The 15,296-nt window shown below is 44.7% G+C and overlaps 1 protein-coding gene across 1 annotated transcript; it reads left to right on the forward strand.

Annotated features, from left to right (window-relative positions):
• The first annotated feature begins 5,733 nt into the window (after positions 1–5,733).
• KIAA0040 (KIAA0040 ortholog) lies at positions 5,734–6,039 on the forward strand. Its single transcript, XM_056845551.1, has one exon. The coding sequence runs from the start codon at positions 5,740–5,742 to the stop codon at positions 6,034–6,036; it is 297 nt and encodes a 98-aa protein (XP_056701529.1). The 5' UTR covers positions 5,734–5,739; the 3' UTR covers positions 6,037–6,039.
• Positions 6,040–15,296: the final 9,257 nt, after the last annotated feature.

The following is a 15,296-nucleotide window of genomic DNA, read 5'->3' on the forward strand; positions in this document are numbered from 1 at the left end:
TCTCTCTGGCCAACATACTACATAACCTTTATCACACAGCTAACCTTTATCACACAGAATGAGATGGTTGAATCCTGAACCCTGCTGTTTTGGACCCTCTATGTAAGATATTATGTGCAATGGAGTCAGTTTTTAATGGGGGAAAGGAATGAGCATGAGCACACTGGCCCTGATCCCCAGCTAAGCACAATCACCCGCTTGTAAGCATGGAGTCTGGCCCTGCCATCATGCAACTGGTGGCTTGTGAGAAGGGAATCTACATGCACAGGAAGCATACGGGTGAGGCTCTCTCCCCCTGATCAGGAACACTGCTATTTTTTATTGTTCTAGATCACAGGAAAGGAACCTCACGCATACACTTCCTATGCACATGGACTCCCTGCTCACAAGCCACCACTTGTGCGAGGGCAGGCCGGACACACTTCTCTATGTTTGTGGATTTCAACCCAGATAATGTCATGTACAGAGTGCTTGAGACAGTGAGTGTGGTATAAGTGATATTTTTATATATCCCCCCCCCTCGTAAAGAACTTAGCACACCACAGAGGGTGATTTGAAGTAGTCCTCTCTTTAATGTACTTTCCCCATAAAAGGAGACCATGTTTGACCTCTCTTGGCACTGTTATAGGTATTATGGAGAAAAGAGCAAGAGTCCAGTAGCAAAATATTGTTGAAGGCTTTCACGGTGAGAGTTCATTGGTTCTTGTAGGTTATCCGGGCTGTGTGACCGTGGTCTTGGTAGAAAATACCAAGACCACGGTCACACAGCCCTGATAACCTACAAGAACCAAGTCCAGTAGCACTTTAAATATGAAAAATAATAATAAAGACTAACAAAATTTCTGGCAGGGTATGAGCTTCCGTGAGCTACAGCTCACGTCTTCAGATTCAGCTAGAATGTGAGTCCATCTATTCTTAAGTAGAGAAGAGTGAATTAGACACACAAGGACAATGTAAATGTCAAAAGCAAGTAAATTACATTAGCAGGTGTGATTGGATTAGGTGTGATATACAGAGGGCTAGTAGGCATGGAGAAATTAGCATTGGTTATGAGACAGGAATTCCAGATCTCTATTCAGTCCAGGAACATGCATTGTATTGAGGTTTATTATTAGTTGTAATTCAGCAGTCTCTCTTTTTAATCTCCCTTTGTAAGAGAACTGCTACTCTTATGGATTAGCATAGTATTATGGAGTATACAAAAACTCACCACAACTCAATACACTACAGATTTAGGGGATCACTGTTTCATTTCCAAGATATCCAAGGAGCAGGCCTTTAGAGTTTCTATAACTCTCCCACCACCACTATCACCATTAAAATATCTTCCTTGAAATGGTATCCCTGGTTTGCACATGATTTCCTGTCTGTGCAGGTTGATTCCACAACAAAGGAACTTAGATGAGCCCCAGCAGATGTAAAAATGAACAAAGTTTTAACTGTTCATTAGTCGTAGGCATAGGGAAGCCCACCTAGCCCGATTTCTGCTAGGTGGAAAGGCAAACAAAAATCCCCAAATATTTTTCTAAGAGACAGTGTAACTTTACTGTATCATCGCCCCCTTGCGGTATGCCTGTTCGCTGCTACAAGCAGTTGTCTTTTAATGACCAATTTATCTTAGGAAATAACTTTATAGAGGAGGCTCTCGTAATAAAAGCGACTCCTTGTCAGCGCCTAGCAAAACTCCCCCATTCTTAAAGAGAAGGAAGAGTAAGACGGCTGTCAAGAAATTGGCTCAAACTCTGGGTCATGATATACATATGTACAAATGGGAAAGACTTTGGTCAAAGGATATGAAATACATATATTCACAATCTTTAAGAGAGAATATATATAAAATGATGTACAGATGGTATCTAACACCAAAGAAATTAGCCAAAATGTATGGAAATATGTCACCGAACTGTTGGAAATGTCAAAAAGAAGTGGGTTCCTTTCATCATGTTTGGTGGCTATACGAGAAGGCTAATTATTGGGATATGATCTACAATGAACTAAGGCTGATATTACAAAAAAATATCCCTAAATCAACAGAAATGATGCTGTTGAGTATAATACCAGATACCATAGTGACCCAGAGACCTTTTTTGATGTATGCCACCATTGCCGCCAGAAGGGTTTACGCTAGGAGATGGGAAATGACGGATATACCAAACAAATCGGAGTGGATTGAAAAAATGATGGAATTAGTAGAGATGGCAAAACTTACGGCGTTGATAAATCAAAAGGATGACAATGAATTTGCAAAAGAATGGGAGGCATGGACTAATTATTGCAGAAATGAACTTAAATGTGATATTAAGAAATATATTTTGATCTAATTCAGTGTGGATATATTAGACATGGATGTTTTGGTTAAATTGAATTAGACAAATAATACAAAGAGAGAAACAATGCTAAATAAAGGGTTAGAGGAGGGGAGAGGGGAAGTTAATGAATTATACTTTTTGATATGTGAACTGGAATGTATAATGATTTGGAAAAAATTTAAAAAAATTATTAAAAAAAAAAAAGGAATTGGCTCAAGTGCAGGAGAACAGCTTGCAACCATTCCAGTTAATTGTAGGAATGTTTTTTAAACCTTCTTATCCCAGTTTCTTCCTGGATTCTGAAGTTCCAAATCACCTGCATTTGATTCCAGAGTGGCAAGTCTCCTAGCCTATCTCATGAGGCTGTTCCAAGGATAAAAAAGAAGGGAAAAGCAGACCGGCCGCACTGAACTCCTTGAAAAAAGGGCAGAATAAAACCTGGGACTAATAGATGGCTGATAGCTGCAGCCCTGCTCTTGTTAGGACCATCATGGTTGTTTCTTTGGATCAGGGAGGGGCCATGGCTCAGTGGCAGAGCATCTGCTTGGCATGCAGAAAGTTCCAGGTTCAATGCCTGGCAGCTCCAGTTTGAAAAAAGGATCAGGTGGCAAGTGATGTGGAAAGGTCTCTTTCTGAGGCTGTGGAGAACTATTTCCAGTCTGAGTAGATGATACTGACCTTGATGGATCGATGATCTGATTCAGTATCAGGCGGCTTCGCGTATTTCATTTGATCAGGCCAAAGCCCACCTCATCTAATATTCCCTTCCCTGTGCCTCATGAAGACCACTAAAGGTAAAGGTCCCCTGTGCAAGCACCAGGTCATTCCTGACCCATGGGGTGATGTCACATCCTGACGTTTCCTAGGCAGACTTTGTTTACAGGGTGGTTTGCCAGGGCCTTCCCCAGTCATCTTCCCTTTACCCCCAGCAAGCTGGGTACTCATTTGACCGACCTCGGAAGGATGGAAGGCTGAGTCAACCTTGAGCCGGCTACCTGAAACCGACTTCTGTTGGGATCGAACTCATGTCGTGAGCAGAGCTTGGACTGCGGTACTGCAGCTTACCACTCTGTGCCACGGGGCTCCCTGAAGACCACAAGCAGGCAGCTAAAAGCCAAGTCATGACCCCCATCTAAGGATCTAGAGCAGTAGCAAAGTTGCGAAGGCTTGGGTTGCAATGACCAGCGCAACAATTGCACAATGTACCAGGAAACCAAACAAGAAAGAGAGTAAACCCGAGGCATGGGTCACCCGGAGTGCAAATACCAAAGATATTTGTCCATCTGCCTTTTTGTTGTGCCATCTGTTTTTCTAGCGTTCTGCCTCAAAGCACAGCTTGACCTTGTGTGGTCTGGGGCATTCAGCACCACATAAACACTTGTGCTCTGGAAATACACTTGTCGTAGTTAAACATATAGTCTTCCAGGTCAAGTTCAGGGGAAACCAGTTCTATGTCTTAACAGAAGAAGCTGAATGTGCACAGCACTAACTGCCATGTGACCAGTACGTCACTAATCCACTTCCACCCATTCAAGTTTTTAAATTATTCTGGGTTTTTTTAAAGGAAGGTAGGAATAAGTGGATGTTTAATTGCATAAATGTATGTGCAATACTGTGAACGTAAAAGTTTGCTTAAAGCATGTGGGAAGAGCAAGACAGACAACTGAATCAGTGTTTAATTCAATGTCCATCCCAGTGTTTTTGTCAAATGAGCTGGGGAAGCCGGGGGAGCCAAGCTTGAATTGCCGCTTTTAGCATCTGAAAGGGGTTACTGATCTTTACCGATTTGCAGAGGAACCCGCCTCCCTTATTTCAAGAACTGCCGCTGCATCTCAAGACTTAAAGAAGGGTATCTTGGAGCAGTAACTGCATAAATGGCCTAAGATTAGTAGCCAGAAGTGTATAATGTAAGTCTTGAAACAAGGAGTAGCAGCTCAAGCTTCACAATAAGTATTGTGAATAGATGAAAGACAAGGAAAGGTTGCAATCAAATTCACAAGGATTGGAAGCAGATGAGAGAGTCAAGTCCACAGCAGATCTGTGGATCATGTTAAGCATACACACTGCAAGACAGCTGCAGCCAGACCTGGTTCTTTGATGTGGTGGGGGAAGGCACCTGAGGCTAAGAAAATTACTTGTCTAAGGCAAGATTTGAATGAAGAGCATTGTGGGGACTCTAAGCTTCTTTGTTGTACCAGCTCTCCTACTGCACAGTAGCCCCTAGGGAGCCAGGTCTACTGCTATGGTGGGGGAACCTCCTGGCAATTCCCAGAGTTGCCCTCTGGCTCCTCAAAGGCCAGCAGAGGGAAAATGGGGCGGGAATGCCAATGTCACACCATTGCATGATGTAACTTCTGGCAAAAACCTGAAGGGGTGTCATAATTGGGGGGTGCTCTAGGATTTGTTAAAAAAAACTATAGTTTAAGCATAGAGTTTTAGGAAAGTCTAGAGCACCTGCCTTCATGATGTCAGTTCTAGTTTTTGTCCAGAAGTAAGAGAGCTGGTGTGTTATAGCGGTTAAAGGGTGTTGGACTAGGATCTGGGAGACCCAGGGTTTAATCCCCACTCTGCCATGAAAGCTCACTGGGTGACCTTGGGCCAGTCGCACACTCTCAGCCTAACCCACTTTACAGGGTTGTTGTGAGGACAAAATGGAAGAGAGGAGAATGTTGTAAGCCTCTCTGGGGAGAAAGGTGAGTATAAATGGAGGGGGAAATGATGCTAGTGTGCCTGTTGTCACCCCTTCCCAATTAAGCTCTGGGCGCTTAAGCCTGGGGTGATTGGAGGCAGGTGCGCAGCGTTGTCATGGGAGGAGCGGCGGTGCACATTGAGCGAGAGCTGCTGTTAGGGAGTTTATTCTTTTTTATATATATATATAAATTTTTATTGCATTTTTATAATGAAAACATACAAAGAATACATGAAAAAAAAGGAAAAAAAAGAAAAAAAACATATAATGCAAAGTAAAGAAAGTTTATTCTTATCGTGATGTATTTTAACCGCGGGATAAAAAAACCCTAATAAATCAATCCTGGGGGTGCCAGGCGGTGGTCTGGCATGCCTAATAGCAGCACTGGTATTGCAAGAAAAGTCAGGCAAGCAGGGAGACTGAACTTAATAGCTTAGTAGAAGTACTCCTGTTTCCTTTGAGCATCTTGCTAGACATACTGTGGTCTCGTAATCGAAGGCATCTGCAAGCAGAACTCTTGGGTTTATACACTGAAAGGACTTCCTTTCACAGCCTGGCTTAGTTCATGTTTCATTTCCTATCTTTGCAGGTACCCGTTGGGAAATTTTTTACACCCACTGAAAGGCTTGATAAGATCAACGAAGGCCTTCTACTATAAGGTGCAGGCAGAGGACAAGGGAAGGTGCCTTAACGCAACTCTCCCCCCTCCACGAATACATTCCTTCCTCACCAAGAACCACCATGGAGCAGATCGGCTCCTTTTTCCACTCCATTGGGACTTTCATCCGCTCGAAGCATCAGGAGGGCATCTATAACTCTGCCTGCCTGGCGGTACTGTTGGGGCTGCCTGTCCTCGTCCTTCTCATCAGCATCTTCATCTGTTGCCATTGTTGTTGTTGCAGCCAGCGGCGAAAGGACAGCAGCACTAGTGGTCCTTCCCACGGTAAGAAAAGAAGGAAGAAGAAAGAAGAGGATCTGTGGATCTCCACCCAGCCCAAACTACTCCTGCTGGAAAAGAGGCCATCCCTGCTGGTCTAGAGAGGAGGGAAGTCTGGCAAGAGCTGTACTCCTTCCCTTGCTTCTTAAGACTTTGGGACCACACGCTGCACATGTCGGCTTCCTCCCCTTTAAAGATGCCTTACAGGTCGTTGTTTTTTTGCTAAAGGACTTTGGAATGAAGGAACTATCCAAAAACTGTCACTGAAATGTACCAGAGGGTCCCTAGCTGGGAACAAGTTTACCAGCACACTGCTAATGTGTTCAGGTGGCATGAACTACCACCCATGCCAGCATGCAGACTAGTCCAACAAAACCCTTTCTGTTTGGCACATTTTGCCATTATGAATGGGCACCTGTGCTCTTGTGCTCATAGACCTAGATGCAAAGGTGAACATTTCTTCCAGCAGTCTTGCACTGACGTCTTTATGCTCAAAATCACTGCTGAGTAAATGTGTACATGTTAGCATACGCCGCGACCATACATGCCCGCGTGCAAAATTGGATCTCAGACAGATGAACCAGGGGCCTTCATGGAGGGATAGATCTTTTAACAGCTGCAGCCACCACAGATAAATGAAAATTCCCGGGTTCAGAGGTAGGATACCTCTGAGCCCTGGTTGCAAGGAACTGGAGCAATTACCCCCCCTTGCCCCCCCCTTGTGGGCTTCCTAGATGCATGCAGCTGGTCACTACTAAAGCAGAAACCTTTGCTGAATCCCGTGACACCCACTTATTAAGTTAAATAGCAAGGGTCTCACTTACTAACCCCCCACCACTATACTCCACTGTCACCAGCCCACTATAGATCTTTCTGGCAGACTTGTCATCAGGGCTTTCTGGATTTTGCAATTGAAGCACAGAATTCACTAGACAGGGACTCCAGCTTTCATTTTGGAAAACACTTTAGTCCTTGAGGCTGCCATGAGTCTGTGGGCAATGCATGATGAAATCTTAGCAGAAGGAGTGGGGTGGAGCAGGAAGCCTAGTGGTTAGAGGGTGGGGGCTCCAGGGCTTTTGCCTGGCTCTTTCCCCTGCCCTCTGGTTACTAGAAGGTAAGCATCCATGCATAATTTGCCACCCCATATACATTCAATTGTTCCTTTACCAGTACAATCCTTCTTTGCCATCCTTTCCCCACCCCCTTAAGGCCTTTTCAATCAGGGGATACAGTTTAGCAGGCTTCCGCCCCACTGCTCTACATGGGAAGGCACATGATTCAGTCTTTCCCATTGAAACCAAAACAACATCAAAGAGTGTCGCTTCATTAACCTGCACCTATAAAAAAAAATTTTACAGAAGGAAATATGCAATAGTTAGTTACCCCCATCAAGCATCCAAATGGTTGTTCCTCCAGCTAATACATCTGCTTCTAGCACCCCTTCGCCAGCCTTGAGCCACAACATTTAGTTGCTAGGAAAATCTAGTTTTTCTCCACGGTGACATTTGTAGCAGTAACTACTGTGGTGCAGTTCATAGGTGTACCTTTTGGCTGGTGCCTGTGATGTCACTGTGATAAGAGGACAGAGTTGGCAACTGGGTTTAGAAATTACTGGAGATTTGTAGGTGGAGGATGGGGTTTGGGGAGGGGAAGGACCTCAGAGTGGTACATTGTCATTGAGTCCACCTGCCAAAGAAGCTATTTTCTCCAGGGAAGCTGATCTCTGTTGTCTGGAGATCAGTTGTAATTCTGGGAGATCTCCAGGAGGACCTGGAGGTCGGCAACCCTAAGAGAGGAAGAAGGTCCCTTTTCATGCTTGCGTGAGACATGAAAGACCCTCCCATTTGTCTTGAGAGCCAACGTGGTATAGTGGTTAAGAGCAGCGGACTCTACTTTGGAGAACCGGGTTTGATGCCCCACTCCTCCACATCTGGGGTGGGGAACATCCGGCCTGTGGGCTGTATAAGGCCCGCGGAATCATTTGGTCTGGCCCTGCAAGTTGTTTTTTAATCTCCATTCTACAAAAATTGGGCATTAAATTTAGATTTTAAAAAACGGAGGTGAAATCTCCTGTCAAAAGACGCACCGGAAGTTAAAGCCCGTGCGTGAGCGGGGACTGCTGCTCTAGCCTCTCTCGTCTCTCTCGCCTTCCAGGTTTTTTGTGCTGCGCGGTCTAATCCTTCCATTCCACCCCTCCGAATTTTTTGCATGGCGATCAGTTGAGCGGCTGCACATGCAAGGGTTAGCCAATCCCGAGCATCCATTGCTTTGTCTGGCGCGCACTGAAGACTGAGCGGCGTAAGGAGAGGGTGGCAAAGTGACGCTGAGCGTCCGTGGAGTGGATTTTTTGCCGCGTTGTCCCTTGCCCTCCCCCCTCGCGACATGTGGAGCGGTGAGCTCGCGGGAAACTGGCTAAGGGTTGCACATGTGAATGTAGTGTGCGCGCGTGTTATGAAGTGGTGTGACCTGGGTTCAGTTTCCAGTTCCCTCATCTCAATAATGAAGTAGAAGGGACATCTTCTTTGGTTTAAGCCTGGGAATGAAACTAATTGCTCTCTTCTCCTTTTTTTGTCTCCTTTTTTTCTCCAAGGAGTTTAGGGTCAGGTTATGTGGTGATTCTCTCCACACATTTTATTCCCACAACATTCCTGTTAGGTAGAGAAAGTGTGTGACTTGGCCCATCACCAATTCAGTGAGCTCGATAGCGGAGAGGGGATTTAGGCGAGTTTAAAATATTTATATGCTGTTTTTCTCCTGGAACCATAGGATTTGAAACCTGTTCTCCCCAGTTTTGGCACTTTAACCCAGGGATCCTCCGGCCTTTTTGAGCCTGTGGGAACATTTGAAGAAGAAGAGTTGGTTTTTATACCCCAGCTTTTCTCCACCTTTAAGGAGTCTCAGAGCGGCTTACAATCACTTTCCCTGCTCACAACAGACAACTTGAGAGGTAGGTGGGGCTGAGAGAGTTCTGAGAGAACTGCGACTAGTCCAAGGTCACCCAGCAGGCGGCATGTGGAGGAGTGGGGAAACCAACCCGGTTCTCCAGCTCAGAGTCCACCGCTCTTAACCACTACACCAGGCTGGCTCTCCTTTGGATTGTTTGGGGTTGGCATGGTTTTGACATGGTTGGCATAAGACCTGGCATGGTTTTGACATGGTTGGCATAAGACCTGGCATGGTTTTGACATGGTTGGCATAAGACCTGGCATGGTTTTGACATGGCACGGTGGGCACAGAAGCAAAATCGCTGCCACAGGAGGCAGAGCCAGCCACAAAATGATTGCTGCGGCTTAACCTCAGTAACAGTGAAATGCTTGTGCTTTGGTACCAGCTGCCGCCAAATCAACATTTTAAAAAATCTGCACAACCTAGAAAAGCAGTTGCAAGTAGCAGCATCATCTATACCAGTTAACATCACACACCTCACCAAAGAGAAGCAGTTCCAACCAGCACATTAGGGGTGAGTTAATTAAATGTTTGACCAAATATAGCAGGCTAATTTTGAAGCTGATAATTTTGTATGGCCCGCGAATGATGTTGTAAATATCCAAATGGCCCTTGGCGGAAAAAAGGTTCTTCACCCCTGCTCCACGTGAAGCCTCCTAGGTGACTGTGACAAGCCATTTTTTTCCTGCTTGAGGGTATGCACAAAGCCTCCTAAGACACTCTTGGATCTTGGGTTATTTTAACCTAGAAACCTTCCCCTCGGTCACCGAGTGTTCAAATGGTGCCGAGTGTACAGGCTTTGGGTTTGCTGCTGTGAGGTCAATATAAGTCGTGCACAAGAAATTTAAGGAGATCGCCGAGGCAGGATTAGAACAGAAACAACCAAGATGATTTATTTATTTACAAGATAGTCTCAAGGAATAGAACGGCAGCACGGGTCTCAAGGCTGATGAAGGAGAAACCTGGCTGAGCCACTTAAAATTAGATTGATTATACCTTTAGATAGAGTAGTTTGGATTTTCATTGACACTTTCAGACACAAACAGGCTATTCCTTTCCCTAGATTTAACAGCCATCGGCTATTCGTCTGCCATTTCACCCTTTTAAAAAAGGCTATTAATGATTAGCCGCTAAGTTGGAGCTTCTCATACACACTCGGGATTCCACCCACACCAGCCTGCCCTTCCCCAGAGTCAGGCTAAAAAGTACAAGGTCTGCCCATCACCAGAGACAGGCCTATTAAATGGGGTACTCTATTCTGTCCCAGAGAGAGAGCTGAACCTCTCTGCCACACAACCAGGCAGAGCCACCCGTCACACTGGCTGCTTTTTCGCCTGGGCCAGACTTGAGCTGTGACTGCTCTCTACCTGAAGCAGAACTGAGCTGACTCCTGTGCTTCCCTCCAACATCCCATCCCTCTCCTGAAAGGTGATGGGATGTTGGAACAGCACTCCTAGGGGCTCTTCTGAGTGGCTGTTTCTTCCTTCAGGGGAAGGACTGCCTCCTGTCCGTCACAGTGACCTTGGGCTAGTCACAGTTCTCTTAGAACTCAGCCCCACCTGCCTCACAAAGTGCCTGTTGTGTGTGTGGGGGGGGATGGCAAAATTATAAGGCACTTTGAAACTCCTTATGGTAGAGAAAAGTGGGGTATAAAAACTAACTTTTCTCCTTTCTCTCCTCCTCCTTTGTTTTTCCTTCCTTACTTTGGGATCCTAGGTGCTCCCATTTCCATTTCAGCCTTTATACCAAACCTCCTTTCCTCGCTGCCCTTGAAACATTTGCCTTTGACAACCGAAGGCCCAAGCTTGTCCCAACCCATCTACAGTTCCCTAATATCCTGCAATTGAGGCTACCGCGATTTGCAAACCTTCATGGAAGCGAGTCCCACTGAATTCGTTGAGGCTTGCCTTCTGAATAAAGAGGAACAGGGTAACAAACTCATTCATATGCACCAATAGAGCAACCCTTCAGCATGTACCATTTTATACTTTCAACAACTAGAGAGAAATTCCACTGTGGAGCTACCGGGCTGTCCCTCGCAATGCAATCTTTCATGTTGCTAAGCGGTCCGCATGCTGTGATATGCTGGGACCTAGGCAGTGGTCTGTGTGGCTTCTTCATTTCACCTGCGTTTGTCCTGCACTTTGCTTCACGGCCAACGTTGCAAGATGGCTTTTTTTATTGCACAGTTTATGCAAAAATGGGGGGGGCTTTATTTAAGAATAAATTTTTATTTTAATGGAATCAGTTTGAAGGGTTCTTGTGTCTCAACATCTGTTTTTCATTTACTGGATGGTGGAGGGGGGGAACCTTTTCTGCTATTTCAATGGTTGCAACAGCAATTTGTGTATAAATGGAAATGAAACATTCACATGAAGTCAGTCTGTTGATCTGGCAAGGTCAGTGTTGTCTACTTTGACTGGTGGCAGCAGGAGCTCTCCAGGGTCTCTGCTCAAGGTCTTTCACATCACCCTAGCCATACTACCTAATTGTTTTAACTGGAGACGCCAAGGATTGAATTTGGGACTTTCTGTAAGCAAAGCAGATGTTCTACCCTTGAGCCACAGCCCTCTGAAAGGGTTGTTCCTTAACTAAAATTGCAATATAATAAAGTATGCCTAACATATTTGGATTTCCACAACTTCTTGCCCACCTAGCCAAGCCTGTAATCCATGCTAATCCATCCATCTCGAGGTTTTCAGTCAAAGCATGCCTCATACCTCTGTGGAGAGAGACATGCGGCTATTTGCCCTGCTCCCTTGATATAAAGCATCAAAAGGGAAATGGGGTACACATCATGTGCTTACCTATCTACAATAGCATTCTTTGCAAGTCAAGTGGTCCAATACTATTTGACTTGTGTTCTTTATTAGCTGCAATGCCAGTTTAAGTAGTACTGCCATTTTTAATTGGCGTAATCTGTAGTTAAATCAGTCTACCCACCATGAATTTAAGCATCTTTGTATGTGTAAAGTACCGTCAAATCGCAGCCAACTTGCTTTCAAGGCAAGTGAGACACAGAAGTGGTTTACCATTGCCTTTCTCTGCAAAGTCTTCCTTGGTGGTCTCCCTTCCAAGTACTGAACCTCCTTAGCTGATGAGATCGGGCTATAACATCCCTCCCCTACTCAGAAGCAATTCTTACTGAATTCAGGGAGACTTACCCCCTTGGCAAGTATGTTTCTGATTACCAGCTTCATTGACTGAGGAGAACGGACATTAAGGGTGTCTGTGATTACTCAGGAAGCTACTTTGGAACCGGTGTGTTTCTGTTAACAGTTTTTTTAAAAAAAGAAAACATTACTGATGGCCTAATAGAAGTTGCTGCAAGTTTTCTCAAGCTCACAGTGTTACAACAAGCACTTAACAGAGGCTTTGATCCTATATAAAATTTATGTAAATACAAGCAATTAAAGGCCAATTCTTAATATTTTTTTGTTGACAACCCTAACAGTGCAACCCTAAGGTCTACTCAGAATCCCATTCAAGTCTATTCCATGGGGCCTACTCCCAGGAAAGTGTTCTTAGCATGGCACTGTTAGTAAAACATCTTATTAGAGAATATTAAGGAATGCAGGATAGCTGTAATATATTCTATTGTGTCCATAATGCCTTAAGTAATGTGTATGGGATTTCGCCATTCTTTTCATCTCCTGATCTCTGCTCAATAACTATTGGTACCATATTACATTTGGCACCATATTACATTATGATATAAATAATGCTCTAACAATACGTCAATTACTAATTTTTTTAAGCCAAAAAAGTCCTCCAGTGATGGGGAAAATGATGCTAATGTTGGTGCAACATGCAAACATCTCTCACCCTTCCATCCACACTGCATGCAAAGGTGCATTCAATGTGATCTTTCTCAAAAGATCATACAAAACCAGGTTTGGGAAAGATCACAGCAACTCGGGGAAATGCAGGAAGTGGATAATTAAGAGATAAGTGATTCTATAAAATGCTTAGTTGTTGTTTTTAATTGTTGGCACATAATCTGATAACCATTTTAATAAAGGAAAATAATTGCTGTCCCAGGCCATTTTGCCAATTCCTGACTTGGCTAGGATTTTAAACTATTCCCCAAACACAAAATCTAAACAGTATTTACTGGCCCCATTAAATCGTGTCAAGATTTGGCACCAATATAAGAATAGAACAGATGAGAAGCCTGGCTCCAGCTATGTCCCAGGTGGAAAAAACTGAGGTTATATGGTGAAAAGCCTGACCTACCGCTTTCCATCGATGTTCTACTATTCAGATTCCTGTGCTGGAGAGGAGAACTATACAGTGTAATGCATTCTGTGATAACCACTTAGCCTTTTGCTAAGTCAAACTGAAAATGCCAAATTGCCTGATTAGATCCTCCCAGGATTTTGTAAAGGTAAATTGTAGCAACCAGGGTGCTTTTGACCAGGGCTGCTGTGTGGGGACAGAGAGGATTTAATCCCCTCCCCGCAATGCGGTTTCACTAATGACACACACCTATTGTCTTTAGCCCTATAAGAATGTGTTGAAGTCGTAAATCCATGTCAAGGTTTTTCCATTTCAGACTACAGGGTGGGAAGCACGCAACTGAAACTTAATCTTTACAAGAAGAAACCCTGGCATGTAACCCTGCCCCCTAGAAATCAAGGGTGTAGCCTGAGGGCATTTTTTGTGATACTATGGATGCCACAAACGTGTTGGCAAATGGTTCTACTGCCCGAAAGGCTTGGCTTAAAGGGCCATGTGTGGAGGAACCAGAGCCGACAACAAACAGAATGAGAACAATGAAGTGTCTTTTAAGTGGTTTGTCCACTGGAGCTGTCCCTTAAGTATCGGGGTGGTTCTGCTCAAGCAGCCCTTCAGGGCTGGAAGAGATGATCCCTCCCCTCCCTACCACTGAAGGGCCAAGCTAGGGTGTGGGTGTGAAAAGAAAGCACAGACTGGGATGAGACAGAGGGAAAAAACACACAGCCACTGTTGGGAGTGGTGCGGACACACAGCTGAGTGCCGATTTTCTGTCTCTGGGTATCTGATGTGGGGGTGGCAAATCGGCGGCCCTATAGGAGTGCCTCTTACCATCACCTGTACTCTACCTGTATATTTCTGAATGAAACAAATGTTAGAAAACCACTGTAGATCTCCAGTTCTCTCTTTTTCAAAGGAAGCCAGCCTGGAATGTCTCACTACTCGGGGAAGTGGGTAAGGTTGCCAACTCCTGACTGGAAAATTCCTGGAAATGTTGGAAGCAGAGATTAGGAGATGGAGCTTGGGGAGGGGAAAGGACCTCAGCAAGGTATAATGCCATACAGGCCACCCATCAAGGCAGCCATTTTTACAGAGGAACTGATCTCTGTTGTCTAAAAGACAGTTGTAATTCCTTGAGATCCCCAGGCTGACCTGGAGTTTAGCAACCCTAGACGTAAGGCACATGTAAAGTAAAAAGGTGCATTTAGCCATGTGACCCAGACCCATGGTCAGACCCACGTTCTGAAGTCCAGAAACAGTTTGAGCCATCTCACTGAGAATTGTTGACACTTTGTGACTATGGCAAAAACAATCTTGCAACAGAAAGGAAAATAAACTTTCTTCCAGATGAAAAAATGCATAATATATTATGGCTGTTGTAATGAAAACAGTTCCATTTCCCCTAAAACATCAGTGAATTTATCATATGGATGCAGAGCCTGACTGCAAACCAGAACCAATGCCAGCTATCCTGTATACCCAAAGATCTTGTTTTACACACAGGAAGATTTTTTAAAAATGTGACTATGTTCCTCCCTCCTAAGATCTGAGGATCTGCAGTTTTAGGTTTTTGGTAATGTGTAGGAAAATAGGCATGTTGAATTAGCACCTTGGGTTTTGCACATCTGAGCACAGCAGACCAAAGAGGCCTTTGTCAAGTACAGCCAATGAAGAGAGTTAGAAGTCTGTAATGCATCCCTTGAAAGCCTTCTTCCGGCTCTTACCTGGCACCAGGCTCCCAGAGAGAAGGCTAGGCCACCTACTACCAGAGCTGAAGGAAAGAAGCTCATATTGCTGCCTGGAAGAGCAAGGAAGGAAAAGAGCCATGGCGGCTGGTTCTTTGTTTTCTCTGGCAAGGAAAAGCAAAGTCGTGCAGCGAGGGCAAGTAGACAGCAAAGGCCTCTCTCCTTGTTAAGAGCCTGGGACAATTTAAGGACTGGAATGGGGCTCTCCAGCCACCGATGCTTGTGGTGGCTGGCAAAACAAGAAGCAAATGACAACTTCAATACACGAGTGTAATATATGAACTGTTCCCACCAACCTCTTCTTTGACATGTTGACTGAGTTATACTGTGATCCCACCTAATTAACAGGGCACATTTTTCTGAGGAGGGTGTAAGCCAGTTGCTTGTGGTTATAAATGCGCTTGTTACATGCACAGCCTTTGCAGAAAACCAGT

This window comes from Euleptes europaea, chromosome 2 (assembly GCF_029931775.1).
Source record: "Euleptes europaea isolate rEulEur1 chromosome 2, rEulEur1.hap1, whole genome shotgun sequence".
NCBI lineage: Eukaryota > Metazoa > Chordata > Lepidosauria > Squamata > Sphaerodactylidae > Euleptes > Euleptes europaea.